This window comes from Sciurus vulgaris (genome assembly GCF_902686455.1).
Source record: "Sciurus vulgaris genome assembly, chromosome: 5".
NCBI lineage: Eukaryota > Metazoa > Chordata > Mammalia > Rodentia > Sciuridae > Sciurus > Sciurus vulgaris.
Genome location: NC_136465.1, coordinates 63110333 through 63131206, shown reverse-complemented (window position 1 = coordinate 63131206; position 20874 = coordinate 63110333). Strand labels below are relative to the sequence as shown.

Genomic DNA, 20874 nt, shown 5'->3' with positions numbered 1-20874 from the left:
TGCTCAGCTTTGCGGCCAGTGAATCAATTCTGTAACATCTGACTGTAGAAAATTCTTAAGTTTTAAGCAACTTAATTGCTCCTAAGATATCTTTATTCTGTAACAAATAGAAGAGCCTTCTGAATTTAGGATTATAGGGTTTATGTTCTGTGTGAATTTATAGTTATAATACGATTGGCCTGACTGGGAGTATAGCAATCTGGTATGTTTTATCCTATGACTCTTAGAAAATACATTGTAGTTCTTATAGACCCCTTGATTTTCATTTTCATTTTCCACCTAATACATATATTTACTCAAAACCCAACAGAGAGAAGAATGTGGGCATGTCTGAAAGGAATGTATACTTTTGAAAAGATTTATCAGGTACTAGAAACATAATCTATGAAAAGTTAAAATTTTAAGGGAAATCTTACTGTTCTTATATGTGGAAGAAAGAGATACATTGACCAAAACAACTGCATATATAAGAGACAATTTAGAAGAGTAGCACATCATTAAATTGTTTTTAAAATATTTATTCTATGAAGAGCTACATATTCCACTTTATCCATAAATGGGTAGTCTCTTAGTTCATGAAAGCTAATCCTCCATTGAAGGAAAGCTGATTTTGGAGTTTTTATATTTTTCTCTTTTCTCCCTGTCATTTCTTTATCAATTACCCCACCACCACCACCCCTACTGGAGATTGAACCCAGGGTACTCTGAACTATATCCCCTTCTTCTCACCCCACACTTTCCTATTTTGAGACAGAGTCTCAATTAAATTGCTGAGGCTGACCCCAAACTTGCAACCCTCCTACCTCAGTCTCCCAAATTACTGGTATTATAGGTTTGTGTCAGTATATCAATTAGCTGTAATCTCTCCATAAATATATTTACATGAGGATTAAAGAGACCGTGATATCATTTAAGGCATACCAATATGTTTCACTAAAAACAACTTGGAATGTTAAATCAAAATTGCTATAAGTCATCTTCTTAAAGTAAGCCTTGCTTCTTTGCATAGATTTATCTTCATTGCTTCATGTTACACAAATTAATTTTTAAAGGATTATTTTATAGTTTTTTATGGTCAGGGATGCCTTGTAGTCCACTTTCTCTTTTATTATGTTTAATCAGTAAAGTTGTTATGGTCATTTAGTACATTTTATTAATAGTCTCACAGTATTTAAAACCTTATGTTCTGCTCATTTAACAAGAATGAATCAAGGTCAGCAATCAGTAAGGGTGAGGCTGTTGTTTGACTTGTTACTAAAAGCCAAGGAAGTAAAGAAAGGAAGATGAGATGACTTAGGTAGTTTTACTGTCTTTTATTTTAATACTTAATACAGGTAGATTACACTTATCAGCTTAGTTTTAAAATGGGATTACATTTAGTTATACTATAAGAATAACTTCCTGGTGGTGGGTATACATATGTGTGTGATATGAAATTGACTGCAGCAACCAAAAACCAAATAATGTAGCTTAAACATAAAATGATTTATTTCTCTCTCAACTAAGAAAAGTTGTCTGTGTCGGTATGGTGGGGGACTTCATTGGGGACTTTGTAATTCGATGCTCTGCCATCTTCCACAGCTGGTCTAAGATTATGGTCTATTTTGCTTCTTCACTTTTCACCCTCATGTTCCAAACAGGAAAAAGGGAGGAAACACTCCCTCTAAAGGCATAACCTAGAATTGACAAGCATCACTTCTGCCCACAGCATAGGCCAGAAGTTAGTAATGTAGTCCTAATTAGCAAGGATGTTTAGGAAATTAATGCACCCAATTGAAATTTATTCCTATATAAAATGGGAAGAATAGATGCTGAGGAAAATGAACAGTTCTGCTGAGGAGTGTAATATTAAGTGTAGTGTTTCATCAATTGTGGATACTCATCAACAAAAGCCTCACTTCCATTATATAGTCATTGGGATACCAGTCTTGGACATCCCTAAAAAAATATTTTCTTCATTTTTTCCACCTGTGGAGAAAAAAGAAGAAATCTTGGGAGGAGAAGGGGTATGAGGAAAGGAATGATAGTAGAGTGAAACAGACATTATTACCTCATGTACATCTATGACTATATGACTGATGTGATCCTGCAATATGTATAATCTGAAAAATGAGAGATTACAGTCCATTTATGTATGATCAACCAAACTATATAAATGTATTCTACTGTCATGTACAACTAATTAGAACAAATAAAATTTTAAAAAGACAGATTTCCTAATTCTTAATTTAGGAAAGACTTCATAAGAGTACATAATTATTTTAAAATGTAAAATGGGCTTGGGTGGAAGCTCAGTGGTAGAGCATATGACTACCATGTTTGACCTGGGTTTGATCACCAGCACTGCAAGACGGACAAACCCCACCTCCACCAACAACAAAAGTAAAATATAAATTTTTTAAAAAATTCAGTAGGGAATGGAAGAAAGAAGTTTTCAATCCAACTCTCATGGAAATACATAATTTAGAATTTTATTGTGTCAGTATTCATAATTGCATCTGTCATGTTTTTTACTTATTTCTATATCACCAGTAGATCTACTCATTTCCACAAAATGCTGTATGATATTTGAGGGTGGGGAGTTTAAAACAATGCTGTTAATATATCTATCACATACTTCATTTGTGATTACATTTCTTTTGCTAGATGATGGAGTATAGAAAGTTCTTTGAATATAAACAGATTTCTAAAGTGTTTTAGTCTGCTTTTCCCTTTTTCTGTAGCAATCTATAATTTAACTTTTCTGTGTTCCTAGATTTTCTCTGTTAGAAGTAATAGGACTCCCAACACGAAAAGTAAACAAATTATTGAGATAATTTGCAAATACAGTGACCAGTGTTCATAACAAATCATAGAAAATATAAAACTAGATGTGGTTTCTAGTTCTACACAATGTTTGTATACTTCTTTTCTATTAATTGGAAAATTGGAATTTAACTTACTGTGTGTGTTAGTTAAGCATTAAAAAGTAACCCTGTGTGTTATGATTTGGATGAGATGTTTTCCAAAAGTTCCTGTGTTAATGTAGGAATGTTCAGAGGTTAAATGATTAGAGAGCTGTAACCTAATCAACCCATCCTCCTTTAAGTGGACTAATTGGGTGGTATATAAGCAGGTGAGACATGGCTGGAGTGGGTGTGTCCTGCAAGGGTTTTCCTTCCCTGCCATTCTCTGCTTTCTGGCCACTATGAAGTGAGCAGTGCGCTCTGCCATGCCCTTCTGCCATGATGTTCTGCTTCATTTGGGCCCAGATCAATGAACTTGGCCAACTATGAACTAAACCTGTGAGACTGTGAGCCCAGAATAAACTTTTCCTCCTCTATGGAGGTCTTACTGGGTATTCTGGTCACAAGGATATTAAGCTGACTAACATACTGCATTTGGTATTTTTCACATGCCTTGCAACATTTAGCATGTATGAAGTCCTCTTATGCACATTTTTGGTTGTTCAGTGTAACCAAGGTAGAAGACATTTAGAAGCTTGCAAAATGACATGTTTCCAGTATTTGCCTTGTACCCTTCTTTACATTAGCTTGAGGATTAGCTCTCCCATTTGTTTTCAGTACTAGTCTTAAAACCATTCTTCTGATTTTGTCCCCTTTTGACTGTGTTGCCTCTGAAATTGAAGTCATGATATCTTTTTAAAAATCAAATACTGTAGATGTTTCAGTGCACCCAAAGGAGAAGAAGGTAGCTCTAGACATTTGTATGAACTTGAAAAAGAATCTAGAGGGCAGTGGGTAGAAATGTGTGTGATGGGTGAGTCCTTGGATTCATGAGTCAGTTCTTGTTCAAGGTTCGAATCTTGATTCTGTCACTTTCTTAGTTTGGGTACCTTGAACAGCTTACTTTCTGAAACTGTTTCCTCATCTGCAAAATGGGAACAGAAATAGAATCTAATTTACCTTGTTTGAGTTAGAATCAAATAAATCATGTAATAAAATGCTTGGTAGTAAAATGCTTTTTCAACTCTATATACTGTTCATTTCTTCTCTATATTTGCTTTATCAAAGAATGAAGACTATGCCCCTGGGGTGTTTATTTTGTTAGCTATCTTGGCTAGCTTGTCTGCTCAGCCCCTGAGACTTAGAAATTTGGAGGTTTTGTGCATTGCATTTTATTGCTGAATTTAGAATTATAGGAAATTTCTGCAAGGGTGAACAGTAAGGGCAGTGCTAACCCCACTTTTTGAGGCTTTTTTTGAACAGTTTGCCATATGTATTACTTAAATGCTTCATGAATATAGTTAGGAATGAAAGAAAAGAGAATGGAAAATAGAAAACAAAAAACTTTCAGTGCTCTTAAATGTGATTTTTTTTTTTTTTTAATTAAACACAGGGAAACAACATGACCTTCCTTTTCTGCCTTAATCTCCCTTATTCTGATATCTTAAAGCAAATTCAATGTCCCCCTTCTCCCCTTCAGCTCTCAGTTTTCAGAGTGGGTCTTCTTCCCACCTCCTCCTTTCACATGGAGACTGAAGCAAGTTCTGTCACCTCTACCTCACACAAGGAAAAATGGGCCTCAAGATGATAGACTGGAGGAGGAGCATCACTGCTCAAATGATACTTGAGGCCAGATCCTAGAGTTTCTGTTTCTCTGGGTCTTTTAGACATTTTGTCTTTGAGAGAGTATTTTTCCATTGTTTTAGAAAGGATTCCTTCAGTGCCCAATTGTACAGTTTTATAGGTAGGATTTGGTTTCAACAGAAAATCATGAAAAATTACAATTTACTTTTAGTTACACTTCAAGTCAACTACGATGTCCTGTTTAGAAACAGGGCTCCAACCCTTTTTAAACAATAGTTTATCTTTCTTTTAAACAAGTGGAGGTGTTACGGGGGAACACAGATGGAATACAGGTTGCCATATCAAAATAAAATAATACATGGTTTCCTTCTTCCAAATAATTTGCCTCTTAAAACAAAGGAATGGGAGAATGATGGATGAAAATCTAGATTGCCACATCTAGACAGTTTTAAATCAAGGAGCACAGTGACTAGCCAGCATTTTAATATTTGTTTAAAAGTAGACTGCCTTAAAAGCCCTGGAGGTAGAATATGTAATCACTTGCATGCTAGTTCCCAAGAATTAATAATTAAACAATTCAGCATGAAATAGTCTTGTGGATGGACTTCTTTGGGCTTGGTATTTGGGGTAGACTTACTTTCAGTCTGATAGAAACACTGGATGGTCTTAACACTGCTTTTACTCTTCATATCTAGAACTGGACTTTGAGAAGGAAGGAGGGTGGGACAGACACCATGGAAGTTCATATCTGTTAAGGGTCTGGAGGTATGAGCAGAACATCATACATGTGCACACCTTTATTTTTGACTGGGAGCTTTGGAGTGGTGAGCAAATGTCATGATACTTGAAGAGGTAAAAGTTGTCACATAAAATGCTGCATAATATTTTCAGAATGGCATGACTATGAAAAAACTAGAATTTTAACAGCTGGCACAGTCTTTAATGACAACACAGATAAATGTAGCAATTAATTTATTTGTTTTTTTTTTTTTTTTTTTGGTGGCATAATTGTTTATTTCTCAGTTTGTGAAAATGTCCTTAATTTGTTGATGTAGGAAACAAGTTTCAACTGATTGCTATGCAAAAGAACAGAAGAAAATCTGCTTCGCAATTAAATTTGTAGTTCAATTGCATACAGGCAACTTGCTATATATGAAAAAATTACTAACTGAACTACAGGTATTAAATACTGAAAAAATTAACAGTTTATTATAATTTATTTTATTTAACAATCTAGGAAGTTTGCAGCCATCAGCAGTTTCAGTGCAATTTCAGGTGCAATTGGGAATTTGGGAATCTCGGAGGAGCTGTTAGTGTAGCAAACCTTGTAGGTAAAATACATGCATACTTTTGATAGCACGTGTGAAGGAATCTCTCTCAAATTGACCTCATTGGTTTCATTTTCGGCAAACTGACCTGAGCCACTCAACATGGCTTTTATTGTTCCTGATGTTAGTGCATGCTCTCTTTTTACAATAAATTCATGACCATCAGAGGATATTAATTTGACATACATGGCATCAGGACCTTCACAGCCACCATAGGTTTTCTCTTCTCCATCCATTACGTTCTTATAAATTCTACTTTGGTTCCACAAGAACGTTAGTAGTTTCTCATCAGCCCCGCAGCCACTGCAGCCGAGTCTCCTCGTACTGCCACAGCCCCTACTCCAGGGCCGCCCCCCCACCCCCAGCTGCCTGCCCCTTATTTGTTTGGTTTTATTTGGTTTCCCATTGCCTGGAAGCATATCTTAATAGTAAAAAAAAAAGGGGGGGGGGAACCCCTTTAAATGCCCTGGAGGTAGACTATTTGCATGCCCTTCTCCCACCCCCTCCCCCCCCAAAAAGAAGAGTTTCCATCCTGGGGTTTTGCACAGACCCTGGGTACCAGAGCAGAGCAGCCTTTTCTTTTTCATGTGATTTTACATTTGAGGAATAGAGGTACATTTCACATTTGAGGAACACAGGTTCCTTGGGTCTGTAGATTCACACCTAGTATCCCCTTGCCCTTAGACTCGGAAGATTTCTTTTTTAATACTTCCCCAAGAGAAAGATCTTTAAAATATGTCCTGTCCTTGACTGCTCCTTTTATAATAAACTTCATGTATAAAATCATGTTTATCAGGAATTACTTCAGCTGTTGACAACAGGTCTGTACTCACCTGGGGCTTTCTGATTAGGCAGGACTGAGCTGTCTTTCATTATTTAGTGGATGTTTTGATATAGGTCATGTGAAGATTGTCTGTCAAGCAAAGCCAGAATGTTTTGTACAGGAACTGAGTTGAGATTTTGATAAAGATTATTATCTTTCAAACAGTTTTCTCTTTGGAATACCTCACACTATTTCAGGCTCTAAAAGTGTGAATAGGGCTAGTGTCTTTCTCAGGGAAAACTGCCATCTTACTGATGTTTCCCAGCAGGAAACAGTCTGTTGGTGATGGATACGCTGCTAAGAATGGAGAACAAGTGAGAAACTGGAGATATTTGCACAGGCTTTGGAGGCATATTTTATTTATGTAGACATTGAGCCCATTTGTTTTTTAAAATCCAATTGCTAATTGTACAAACCTTTCTCATCTTCTAAAGAATGGTGAACAAGTCAGCAATAGTAGTGTTATTCCAGGAATTGTCATAATCCTGGAACCACCATATAATGGTTCACTCTGTTTCTTTTTCCATTGTTAGTCAGAGTATTTCAAGCATGCTCAGAAAGATGTCATTTCCATAAATGGCAGTTTTTAGGGAAATGGCAGATAAACATCATTAGTACTAGAACATAGGACTCAAAATTCCTTGTCAAATGTTTTTCCTCCATATTACTCTTTCTCTTTTGCAAGATGCCGCCACATTTCTAAGAACAGTATAGGATGTAATTACATCATTAGTGTTTAGTTATGAAAAATATGTGTATTCTTGAGGACAGTTGGTGGTGACCAGAAACCAGGGCCCCTGAAGTCCAGGCTATGAGAGAACTGGAAGGAATGAACAACTCATGTTTGATGCACATAGATGATTGTACTATGTGTTACCAGTTACAGAGAGGGCATCCAAATTGTAATAAACAAAATATGCTAGATGTGATGGGGAGGAAAGGTAGAGAATCACTAGGTGGGAGTTAGGTATTCCTTGCTGGCATTTTATCCGTACACTAGATGTACTTGATCATCATAACTGTATTACTCACTTCCCTACCTCCACCTACTCCACGATTAAAAAAAAAAAAATACTGTTAGTACATAGAAATGATCCTTTGTTTGTAATTCCTCTACTTCTGCCATCTTTGACCTCTATGGTGATAGTCTAGGTGGGGAAGAGTATAAGTGGTCCTTAAGCCTCAAGTTCCTGCCAACCACTGAGTTGTTCATAGGTGTTGTGTACTACACAGTATATACCAGGACAGCTAGCTTTAACATAAAACCATTTACATGTCAGAGAATTAGGGAGGCTGACTCAGAATTTGTGTTATATGAGATATGTTTTCTTAAAAATGACCTTTTCTTATTTACTAGTTGTTTGCTAATCACAACTTCAAAATCTTTTCCAAAGTTTCCCTTCCTAGAATGTCAGCATATCCTTTTCCTTAAAGAGTAAATTGTGAGTTACTGTTCTTTACAGAAATTTTAAACTTCCTTGAAGTATGGTTGCTTAGTACTAATGTCTTCCTTTCCCTATAAGTTCCCAAGAATAAGATATTAAACTTTATTAGTAATCTTTTGGTCTTCATTTTGAATAACTATTGTATATTCCCCCATGATGCTCATGCACATTAAAGTTCAGTCAACTACTCGTATATAATCTTGGTAGCATGCCACAGAGGACCTGGCATAGAAGTACAGAATCTCAGGCCCCAGTAGATCTATTGAAGCTAATGTCAGTTAATAAAATTCTATATGATTATTGCACAGTCAAGTTTGAACAAATAGCCTTACAAGTGGTAAGCTTTCATTAATTAATCATTTCCTCTTGGTTTGTGAATCTGCTACTCATATTCTACTTTTCTTTAAAACAAAAAACAATTCAGTTTAGCTTCTTAGAAATTTAGGTAGTGTCTCAGAAGATTTTTTTTTTTTTTTTTTTTTTTTTTTTTTTTTGCAGTACTAGGGATCAAACCCAGGGCCTTGTGTTTGCAAGGCAAGCACTCTACCGACTGAGCTATCTCCCCAGCCCCAGAATTAATTCTTTAATTGCATTGTTTTCAGTAAAGAAAAATAATGGAAGTTCATGGTATCACTAGTTTAATTTCAGATTTTGCAATTTCCTCCTATGTAGAAGTACCTCATAAATTATAAACCTGTTTCTCATCTGAAAAGATCTGATTCTTTTCTGCCTATACAAGATTTTCTCTTCACTTGACTCCAAGATACCTCTTCCAGAATGAAGCAATGTCTCCCTATAGGCCCAATGACACTTGGCAGTAAGGAGTTTTCCAGGGCCACAACTTAATCTTAGTGGGAGTAGGTATCAAATGAATGTTGTTTATACATTCTTTTAAAACTAGAAACCCTTCCTGAATATTTGGTTATGTGTTATATCAGTGTTTTCCCAAATATGCCAGATCAAGAAAACCATCCTTGTTGCTTGTTAAAAAGTTTGACTCCTTAGCAAGACTCTAAGCAACTTAGTGAGATCCTGTCTCAAAATAAAAAGGGCTGGGGATGTGGCTCAGTGATTGGCACCCCTGGGTTCAATCCCTGGTAACCAACCCCTTAACCCCCCCAAAAAAAGAAATTTTAGATTCCTAAGCTTCATCCCCAAATCTGCTGAATCAGAATTTCTGGTTAGAGTCCTAGCCATCTGCATTTTAGCAGACATCTTGAACAGCCTTGTGGTTATGTGATCTTTCCTCTGGAAGATTACTTTTCTAATTCTTTTCTTCTTTCTTTTCTTGACCTCACCATATTTTCTTCTACATATGTCACCCCAAGTCCCAATAGTAGTAAAGAGGCAACTTACGATTGTTAGTCAACTATTGAAAAATGGAAGTGTGTACTACTAGTGTTACCTGTCCACAACTTAAAGATACTTGATTTATTTCATGCTTTGTTTTGTTTTGTTTTGTCTCTTTGAAGGTGGCAAATGTTAATGTCCATTTTGCATGTCAAGAAAATAAGATCTAAGATAAATAGTGAAACATGGAATACATGAGGGTGTTTTTGTGTGGGGGATCATCAGGAGGGATTATGTTTGTGATTTTACAACTCTTATCCCACAACTCCCTTTTGTTCACATTTAATTCTTTAGTATGCTTTAACCACAGAGGTAAATTATTATTGTTTTTATTTAGAGAATCATGCTTCCTTTTTCTTGTAATTAAATAGCACATATGCCATTCTTTCTGCACTTAACAGAAGGTAGCTGACTCTTAGAAACAAATATGTTGACCACCAGTTAAGGATGAGATTAATCCTTGTGTCTTGGGCATAAGACAAAAAGGTGAATTATCAAATACTTTAGGGTAGTATTGTCTTACATATCACTGAATCTATAATTCACGTATATAAATTCATGATTAGTGTATCATCTGTAAATGTCAGATGCATAAGAAACTTAGATACCTAAAATTAGGTCCCTAATCCAAAATTATAATATTATGTGAATAAGATACATTCCCTGATCTCAAGAAATTTATAATTTAAATGAAAAGGAGTTAACTAAAGCCTGTAAAGCAATTAAAGAACAGGATTAAATCGTGACTGATTCACTCATTCAGTGCAGTGAGATTCAGAAGAGAAAAAAGGAAAGAAGTAGAACGATGGGAAGAAGCTTCCTTGGAGAAGTATAGTTTAATTTGGGTTTGTAAATGGAGAATAAAGCCTTCCTTGGAAGCAAAAATTAACTATTAAAAAATCTTTTATTCCAAAGGTGCATTGTTACCAAGTACCAGTAGAGCCCAGAGAAGTGATGGTGCATGGAATAATCAAAAGCCAAAGCCTTAGAAATTTTATTTTGATGTAGTTGTAAGAAATTGATGCATGCTAGCAGTGCTGATTATGAGACTAGAAAAACAGTAATTTTGTTTGTTTCTTAGTGTATTTCTAAAGCAAGATGTACGTCTTTGTGTATTTATCTGATGTTCTTTTTTTAATGTCTCATCATCAAAGATGACATTGCAAATAAAATTGAAAAATTTTGATGGTCATACTCTGCAGATTAAGTTATTTGGGCAAAACATGATGCTTGTGCTAACCTTAAAGGGTCATCTGAAGGTTATGGGTCATTTGTCCAAGCTCTGCTTATATTCGGACAGTATGGAAAGGTAGCTATTAAAGATTTTTTGTTTGTGATACTGGGGATTGAACCCAGGTGCAGTTTACCACTGATCTACATATTTTATCTGATCCCTTTATTTTAAGACAGGGTCTTGCTGAGTTGCTGAGACTGACCTCAATTTTCAGTCCTCCTGCCTCAACCTCTTTGCTGGGATTATAGGTGTACACCATCACAACTAGCAAGGTTTAAGGTCATTTTCATCTACAATAGTACCTCTGATATAATTTTGGTTGGGGGCGGGGAGAGAGTATTGTATGGGGTTTATGGTGTTAACTACACTAAAACAATTTTTTAAAAAATCACAGGTATTTGTAGTTTAGTATCTACATATGTGGTCTTTCAGATTTCTGATGAAATTTTTAAAATTCTATTTGATTTATATTATTTGGAAATTCTTCCACTAAGATCCAAATAAATCACAGTAACTTAGATGTCGCCATTTGGAAGAGTGATTAAGAAGCTTTGGCACAGTGAAAATGCATGTCTGGGATGTTGGTTGTGTCTTTATTTGGTCATATTAAAACACAAACTCTCTGGCACTGTGAGAATTGTTTTGCCCGCACATATCTTAGTCCATGTTCTGGCCAGAGCTGAGCTGGCACATGGGGTTCCAGAGATTACTGACAGGCCAGGTCATGTTCGCTCTGAAAGATCCCTCACATGCCCCCAGGTCCCAACAATTCCGAGAATTCTTTCTTATATGGAAAGTAGTTTTGGTAATTACCTAAATGATTTGAAATTCATAAAATGAAGAATATTGCCCTGATTTCTATAAAATATACTGTTTTCTTTTTATTCTTTACAAATGTATTATATTACAAATACATATGCACATTAAAACTTGAAATGGAAGTCCAAGGTCCTGGAAGGTGGTGGTATGAATAAGCCTTATTGTATATACAGTGTGTTCTATGGTCATTTTGTTTTGTCTGTTTTCTTTAATAGCTATTAAAGCAGTATGTTATTATGGGTAACTATTCAAAATGCCTTTAGCTGCTAAGTGAAACCCTGAATTTTAGAATTTGGGTAATATGTTTCTGTAATATTCTTTCTGTTTCTGTCAACAGAAACTGCTACCAGATAGCAATTAAAGGTGTTATTTATTTATTTTTATTTTTTCTGAATGATGGAAATTTATTTCTAGAGTTTAGAAGTCTGAGATAGGTGTGCCAGCATGACCAGGTTCTGGTAAAGGCCAACATCTTGGTTTGCAGATGGCTATTTTCTTGCTGTGTCCTCATGTGGTGGATGGTGAAGGGGTGGGAGCAGAAGAGGGATGACAAGCTACCAAAGGATTCATTCTTCAGTTTACTACTTTCTTTCCTCCCTCTCCTTCTCCCAAACCTTTCTTCCTGACCCAAAAGAAATATTGGGGGTGAGGTATTGCTAACAAAACATTTTGGAAGCATTTACTTCTTTCTTTTTTTGCTTGAGGAATATTGTGTGTGTGTGTGTGTGTGTGTGTGTGTGTGTGTGTGTGTGTGAGGGGGGGGGAGGAGGAGGAGGAGGGGGAGAAAGAGATGGGGAGGGGAATGTGAATCAATATATATAAAACATTATTATTCCCTGACCAAGTTTAAATATTGCTTTCAACCACCCCTAAGAGCTTTCATTTGAACTACTAACATGGAAAAGACTGCAAAATTAGAGAAACTGGACTTAGGGTCTTTTACTATCCAAAATGCTCAAGCACAATCTGGCTGTAGTTAATATCTGTTAGAGATAGTGTAGAGGAGATTTCAGCATTGGTTGGAAAATATTACTTTGGGGATTACTTCCAACTTTAAGATTTTATGATTCTCAACAGAATATTGAGTCTTAATATGAGTCTTAAGTTTTGCCTCCTCCCCTCTCACTTAACACTCTGGTCATATTTATTTAACAGAAACTTGTATAGTGCTTTACTCTGTGCCAGGCAATGTGTGTGTGTGTGTGTGTGTGTGTGTGTGTGTGTGTGTGTGTGTGTGTGTGTGTGTGTTACTGGACCAGACTACCTCTGAACTACATTCTCAGCCCTTTTTTTTAATTTACTTTTATTTTGAGACAAGGTCTTGCTAAGTTACCCAGGCTTTGCTCAAACTTGAAATCCTCCTGCCTCAGCCTGGGATTACAGATGTGTGCCACCATGCTCAACTACCAGACAGTTTTCTAAATGCTTTACAAATTTTCATTGTTTAATCCTCTTATTTTTCCCATTTCGTAGATGAGGAAATTGAGATCTTAATTAGTTAATATCTTGTCTAAGATTACTCAACTAATAGATGTTAGAGCTGGAATCCAAATCCAGCAATTGGCCTCAGAGTTTGTGTGCTTATGCACTATATATACTCTTAAGTAATGCTTTCACAGAGGACAGCACATTCACATGTCTGAGGAACTGACTGCACATCAGTAGCTCTGGAGCACATTTACCTTGTTTTACACTGGAAACTCTGTGCCAAATTCTTTAAATTTGTGGCCTAAGGTATCATTCTGTTTGAATTATTGCACAAATCTTAAATAAAAATCGCCAACTTAATAATTATGCTTAAATGAATATATAATGAAAAGTGAGTTAAGGGGTTTTCAGTGACAAGATTGGAGTCCTGCGACCCCAGAATACTTTTAACAAAAAGTATACCTTTGTAATCAGAGTGGAACCTAGAAATAACTCTTTCACACCTTTATTTTAAGCATAAGGAAACTGAGACCCAGAGAGAAATTAGTACCAATGCCCTCAACAGCTTTTTTCCACCCATGTTTTTTATTGATGCATCATAGTTTTACATAATGGTGGGATTCATTGTTACGTACTCTGAGCTGCTTGTTTTAAAGTAGAAATATGGTTTAGACCATTGGCTTATTTTAATGGTCTTTCTCCATTATAGTTATTGAAAAGTTACACAGTACTGTGGGAACCCAGATTCAGTGTTTCAACAAACTTTAAACAAATACTTTAGATTTGAAAGCACATATTAAGCACATTAACCTAGGTTATTTCTCAACCGTAAACCTTACCATTTTCCCCCCATTTGTGATAAATCTTTTATTGTTCCCAGCATACACATGCATTCCTACTTGTAAGTCATCAAATCTTATTCAATCTGTATCACTTTGCATAATTACTATATATAAGAAAATAACAGAAACTTAATATTGACTTGATCCAAGTGATAAGTAAATGGTTAATAGAAATAATTATAGGTGGTTATCAGATTGAACAAGTATGTCTTCAGTGGAGGGTAGTTTCTGTAAATGCCTGGGGTATACAAATTGTGGCCTAAATATTTTTAATATTTTCTGAAATTGGAAATTCTTACAATTGGAAAAGCTAGGAGGTGATCTAAACTTCAAAAATAGAAGTTTGCTCTTTTTCTGGAAGTACTCATAAACACTGAGCTAAGTGCTTCAAGTAAACTAGTTTCTGAATTGAAGAAAGCAGCTGATTTAAAAGAAGATATATTATAAAATTTGCATTTTGGCCCTGTGGCATTTTTAATGCAAACAAATATTTGTTGAATGAATTTTCCTGTAAGAATTCATTTAGAAAAGAGAATGAACTTAGTAATGAACTCACCAAAGCACTGTTACTACAAAATGTAGCCTGCACATATGTCTGCTCTATGAACTTCCTTGTGCTTGACCATCTTAGTCTTTTTCCTGATATCAATTCAAAATATTTTAAATTTATATTTTTGCTCTTTTGTTTTCTGTGTCATGTGAGATGCATAATTGAAAAGCTTTGGCACAACAGAGCTGCATACCTGGGATATTGATTGTGTCTTTATTTGGTTATATTAGAACACAGACTCTGGCACTCTGAGAACTGTTCTACCTACACATATCTTAACTGGAATGAAATATAAGTAATTAATTGTCTTAGTTAGCTTTTGTTCCTGTAAATAGAATACCTGACAAGAACAACTGAGAGGGGTAGAGTTTATTTGGGGCTCATGGTTTCAGAGGTCTCAGTCCATAAGTGGCTGACTCCATTGCTCTGGGCTGAACATGAGGCATCTCCATCATGGAAATTGTTTTGGTACATGAAAATACATCTTGTTTTTGAATGTGTAAACCATGTTAAGTAGAATAACATTGTTTGAGCTCTTACTGTGAGCCTAGCACTGAACTCCCTATACATGTACCCACTCATTTAATTCTTGGAATAGCTATAACAAGTTACTGCTAACTAAAACAACAACATTTATTCTTTCAGTTTCTGAGGGGCCAGGAATTTAGGAATAGCTTAGGTAGGTGGCCTAACTTAGGGTCTCATAAAATTGCAGTCAAGATATTTTTAGTGAAGGCTGCAGTCGTCTGAAGACTTGATTCAGGCTGGGAGATCTGCTTCCAAGATGGTATACTTTCCGATGACTTTTGGACAGAGACCTCAATTACTTGTCATGTAGATCCTCCCTATAGGGCTTCTTGGGTATAATCACATGTTGACAACCAGCTTCTCCCAGAGAAAGTCATCTAGGCACAGCTTCTCAGGAAGCCACATGCCTTTTCGACCTAGTCATAGAAGTCATACACTGACATTTTTGCCATATTCTCCTCACTGGAATTGAATCATCAAGGGAAGCCCACAGTGAAGGGAAGGGGAATCAAATTCTACCTTTTGAATGGAGGAGTATCAAAGACTTTGTGAACACATTTTAAGATGAGCAAACTTAGGAATGGAAAGGTTAAGTGACTTGCCCGTGGTGCATAGCAGACAAGTGAGTCGCAGAATCAGGGATTTAAACCCCTGTATTCCACGTGAACCTTTCCCCCCTCCCCTTCAAATGCCTAGAGCACTTAACCTCTTAAATGCATGTAGAAAGTAACAGTGATTTCTTAATACTCACACATTCACATCTGGATATTCTTAGGTTATACAGGCCTTCTTTTATGCCTCATTCCTAGTACTTCCAGTTTTAGTTTTGACTCATTAGTTCATTCAATAAGTAATTTTGATTATTCCTGCCAAGTACAGGGTATTGGAACCATAATCTGCCTAAGTCTAATAGCTCCCCTCCCCCAGGTCACTTAAAGTGACTGATAAGAACTCTTTGCTGTCTGGATTAGTTTTTCCTGTGTCATTTGAGAGAGATTGAATGACTTTTTACTTTGAATAAATCTAGTTTGTAAAATAATAGTCACCCAAACTATGCAGCAAGAGAAAGGAAGAAAGGCCTGGGAATTTTGGTGTTATTTTTCACATTTTCTGTTTATCTTTCATTTTGTCAATTCATGGGAAAATTTGTTTTGTGGTGCTCTTTTGACATCTTTTAGCTGCAGTGCACTCTATAGGATTAACACCATAAGGGCAAGTATACCTCAGAATTGCAATGCAAACTTTTGTTTGGGACTTGGCTCCTATGAAGTCTTCAAATTGGAAGATTATGAAACCATCTGGATTGGGATAGGATAGGCCCCTTAAAGATCAAACAAACATTGCATGATTTGCCCCATTCTGCAGTGCCCAGGTGCTCAGGCCTTATGTATGTGAATTTATGGAACACGGGCATTTCTCTTTCTTCCATACATGTTTCCGTTAGTCTTCTTCCCTGATCCTACAGGGTCAACCAGCTAAATATCACTTAGGGAAACACTAAGTGATATTTGGATTCCTCAAAACTTAGGGAGCCATGTGTTAATTATTTTTTTTTTCTTTAGAAAGGAAGGCATAATTATTAATTTAAAACAAATCTCAGAATCTCTGAGAACAACATAGTGACACTTTTATGCTTATTTAGTCAATCCTAGGTCCCTTTAGCACCTTGGCCCTTACTTCCCAGAGTATGAAAGAGGAACAAGTATTTGAATCCAATGGGTGACCATTGTGAGAAGGAAGGAACCTGATCACATGTTTCATCTTGAAGCCAGCACCTGTAAGAAACTGGAACTTGACCAAAGGCTAGTCAGTAACAAGAATTAAATGCCTGGCAGACCATTTTAATGGTTGTAGTGATCTATTTTCATGGCAGTAAGACCTGAATGGAAAACCATACTAAGCCAACAAAGCCTTCTTTGGAAATGAGATGACCAGGAGTCCTTGGGAAGGATTCAGCCTTGCAATTTGATCTTTCAGCTGGTGCTTACAAGATGAGCAAAGGGGCTGGTGATATAGCTCAGTTGGTAGTGTGCTTGCCCCGCAAGCATAAGGCCCTGGGTTCAATCACCAGCACCGCAAAAAAAAAAAAAAAAAAAAAAAAGATGAGCAAAGAACTAAATTCACTTATAATTTATTTTACAAAGAGTAAAATAATTTAACCAGTGTATAAAAGATACAAGCAGGACTGTGCCCGGTCCCCACTCTCATCACTGTATTAAAATAACCCAGCTCAGTGGGATTTATGCTCTACAGGTACGCGGAACTCTTAATTTCTCAGTCCCTGAAACTCAACTTTATATTACATGGTGTCTAAGAAGAGAGATGAAAATTCATTAGGTATTACGTAGGAATCTGTCTGTTCTAGTCTTAGGGGGAAGTAGGGTGGTCACAAAGCAAGAACACCTTTGGCTGGCAACAGGATGGTTCTGTTCCTAGGACCTTATTTTGAGTCATCAGCACATTTTGGTTAGGCTGTTTTTTTTAGAGGTAAGTTTAAGAAAAACTGACTTGTGGTCAGAATTGAAATGTGATGCAAGTTACATGCATGTTGTCTTTTACTAGATCAAGGACAATCTTCTCCCTATGAATTAAAGACAGGTAGAAAATTGAGAGAAAATTTCTAAGAACAGATGTTAGATAGCCAATTTTTATATTTTCAAAGGAAGAAGATACATTTGGGCTTGTGTTGTCTTGTTTTTGTTGTTGTTGTTTTTCTCATTTTTAAAGAAACATTTGCCAATATCTAAATACCAAAATTATAAACATGAAATAAGTTTTTAGTAATTTCACCTTTTTTCTACCATTAACATACAAGTAACTTGGAATATATTCCTTTAGTGCCTTCTTTTTTCCCCTTGAGCATTGAGCATATACTAATTTACAAGAACTCTAAAATAATTGAATTGGGAAATATGGGCAATTTCTTTTTTTCTTTTTCTTTTGCAGTACTGAGAATTGAACCCAATCCTTACTGCTATTTGCTGCATCCCCAGTTTAGGACTGTGAGCAATTTCTGATGTTTGCCTTTTCACTTAATAATCATGAGCCTGGTCTCTTGTTAATGTAGAAATCTAATCAATTTTAAATGTGCAAGTTGACGAGTTTGTACATTTTTTCAAAATTTATTTGTTAATTCACATTGGACTTATAAGGATGTTTAAATTATCATAAGTTGAAATGTGATGTTACTACTAATCATATATTGGTTACTCTCATTGTAAATGGGTCTACAAAGTCTTGAATTCTTTGTGATGTTTCTTTTTTTGTCTCTTTGTTTATACCTTTATTTTTCTCCCTTGACTCTGATTTATTTGGGGGGGGGTTAATTTTCTTTTTCCTCTTCTCAATTTCTGTCTCTCAAAATACTAATCTCGTCTGCCTATTTGTGATGAGTTTCCATTTGATGTTGTGGATGCTGTTTAACTGTGGGAAATGTGGTTATTTCATCTCGTTTGCCATGTCATTCCCAGAACTATAGACAAGCAAATACTTACATCTCCCATGGCTACACATTGATATTCTTCTGTAGATTTCTAAACTAGCCAGGAGATATTTATGTACATTCTATGTCTAGGACTGCTACACACTGCAAAGAACCTTTAAACTCTAAAGCTCCCTGAGAAAAATTTTAGCTGTGGATCCACTTGTATTTCTAAAAGAATGGTTACTTCAAAAGGATGATTCAAACATGTAGCAATTTTGAAAACTTCTTTTGGAGTCTACATTTGTATGGATGTGGTAAATTGAGGGAAAGTTTGCAGAGAGAGAGATGAACAGACATACCATGGGTTTTACTCATTGGAAGGTTCCAAATGAGTGACTATACAGTTATTCATGGGTCCTTAGAAAGTAAGAAATTGCCTCTCTCCATGGCCAGAGATGATCCTTAAAACCTTTTTATAAACAAATAAAACCAAGTTGGGTGTTATGGCACTCAGCCAGAATCCCAGCAACTCAGGAGACTGAGGCAGGAGGATCACAAGTTTGAGACCAGCCTGGAAAACTTAGTGAGACCCTGTCTCAAATAAAAAATGAAAGATGGAGATATACCTCAGTGGTGGAGTGCCACGCCTGCGTTCACTCACCAGTACCAAAAGAAGAAAGAAAAACAACTAAACTAGAACATACACAGAAAACGTACACAATCTTTGGATATTGTTCATCAGATGTGACTGCTGGTTGAAAAATATGTGTGATAATTCTTTACTGTATACAGAAATTAAGCATTTTGCCCTTTTTTTTTTTCTTTTTTCTTTTTTTTAAATTTTCATATCTAGATTTCCAACAAGCATGTTTTTGTTAAAGACAGAGCCCTTCCATTTCATGGTCTGTTTTTGGCCTTTCTATCCAGGAAGACTCAAGATGGACAAACAACTTTACTTACTGAATTAGAGTCTATTAAATGAGAAGTCAGTCACCAAAATGTGACTTGTCTTTTCTTGTGAGCTGGCAGTGACATTTAAGAACATGTAGCCAGTTTTATCCAAAATCTCACTGTTGCCTCTGTAGTAATGCTAGATGATGACTGATACAAAATTGCTCTTGTGTCAGCACAAGACAATTCCTGCTAGCATTTATTCTTTTGTTCTTCACATGATCATCTGCAATAACAGAAAGTTTATTAGCTGAGTAACAACATAACTAATTAGAACCCAAAGAGTGATCTAAAAGTATTATATTTAAAAAAAACTATTTCCCCCAAAATAAATAAAGCTAAATGAATTTTGTTGCTGATCAAATCATTATCTAGAGCAGTCCTTAATTTATCAGAAGAAAATGGCAAAAATGAAACTGAAGGTACATCCACAATCCTTTTGGGATGTAGCTGTCAGCAGCTTCAGCTCTTGAACTTCTATGAGGCATGCTGTGTCTTTGACCAAGAAATGTGTTTTCACATGTGTTTTATAAAGTAAACATCTGCAGTGCTACAGGCATAGTGCCAGACACATCTGTGTCCATAGACACTGCTGGTAAATTAAGGGCTGCCCTAGATAATAATTTGACCATCAACAAAGTTCATTTAGCATTATCTATTTTAGGGGGAATAGATTTTTAGTATGGTACTTTTAGATCACTCTTTGGGTTCTAATTAGTTATTTTGTGATGAGCTAATAACTTTCTGTTACTGCAAATGATCACATGCATATTCAGTTTCCTTTAGTGATGGTAAGCTCTCTTCAGGCAAGAATCCTATCTTCATGATTTCCATAGACTTAGCAAAATAAAAAACTCAGAATTGCATTACTAGGTAATCACTCAAATCAAAAGTGGTCGTAAGAGTAAGGAAGTGAAGTGCTGTGGTTGTGGCTCAGTGGTAGAGTGCTTGCCTAGTGTGTGTGAGGCACTGGGTTCAATCCTCAGTGCCATGTTTAAAAAAATAAATAAGATAAAGGTGTTGTGTTCAGCTACAACTAAAAGAATTTTAAAAAGTGTAAGGAAGTGAAAATGTTTTCAAATATTCCTGTGACTCTATACCCTAGTTACCACAGAAAAACAAATGAGATATTTAAGAATTATCTTCTCCACTCTCTTTTTGTTTTAAACCTGACTGTTTCCTAATCCAAGACTATCTAGAAACTATTCCAAGTACATAATGCCTTGGATTTAAGTAACCTTTAGTAGGACTCAAATACATAATATGAATATTGAAGAATTATTTCACCTTGTCAGTCTAATTGTTCTGTCAGAGGAGGAAATATTCTTTTTTTAAAATTTTTTTAGTTTATGATCGACCTTTATTTTATTAATTCATTTATATGTTCTGCTAAGAATCCAACCCAGTGCCTCACACTTGCTAGGCAAGTGCTCTACCACTGAGCCACAACCCCAGTCCCTAGGAGGGAATATTCTTAATGAGAGAGGTGAGATATTCTGACAGGTTTCTAAGACAACAGTGAACTTGGTTAGATTATAACAAATGTGTGTTTTGTCCATGTTAAAATGAAATGCCAAACATTTTTGTTGTCTCCAGTGTGATAAAACAGTGTTGGCTTTGAGC

At 35.9% G+C, this 20874-nt stretch overlaps 2 protein-coding genes and 1 long non-coding RNA gene across 8 annotated transcripts in view; 1 reads left to right on the top strand and 2 right to left on the bottom strand.

The window, feature by feature from the left end:
- The window catches only part of RBPMS (RNA binding protein, mRNA processing factor), a 202949-nt gene that overhangs the window by 82522 nt on the left and 99553 nt on the right, over window positions 1-20874 (top strand). The gene's annotated exons all lie outside the window — the stretch shown is intronic.
- On the bottom strand, window positions 4253-6250 carry LOC306661345 (elongin-C-like). The gene has a single exon (XM_079140274.1). The coding sequence runs from the start codon at window positions 6091-6093 to the stop codon at window positions 5755-5757; it is 339 nt and encodes a 112-aa protein (XP_078996400.1). The 5' UTR covers window positions 6094-6250; the 3' UTR covers window positions 4253-5754.
- The window catches only part of LOC306661354, a 102324-nt gene continuing 93344 nt past the window's right edge, over window positions 11895-20874 (bottom strand). Inside the window, exon 2 of the long non-coding RNA XR_013763858.1 lies at window positions 11895-20709. This is a non-coding gene — a long non-coding RNA (uncharacterized lncRNA). The remainder of the gene's footprint in view (window positions 20710-20874) is intronic.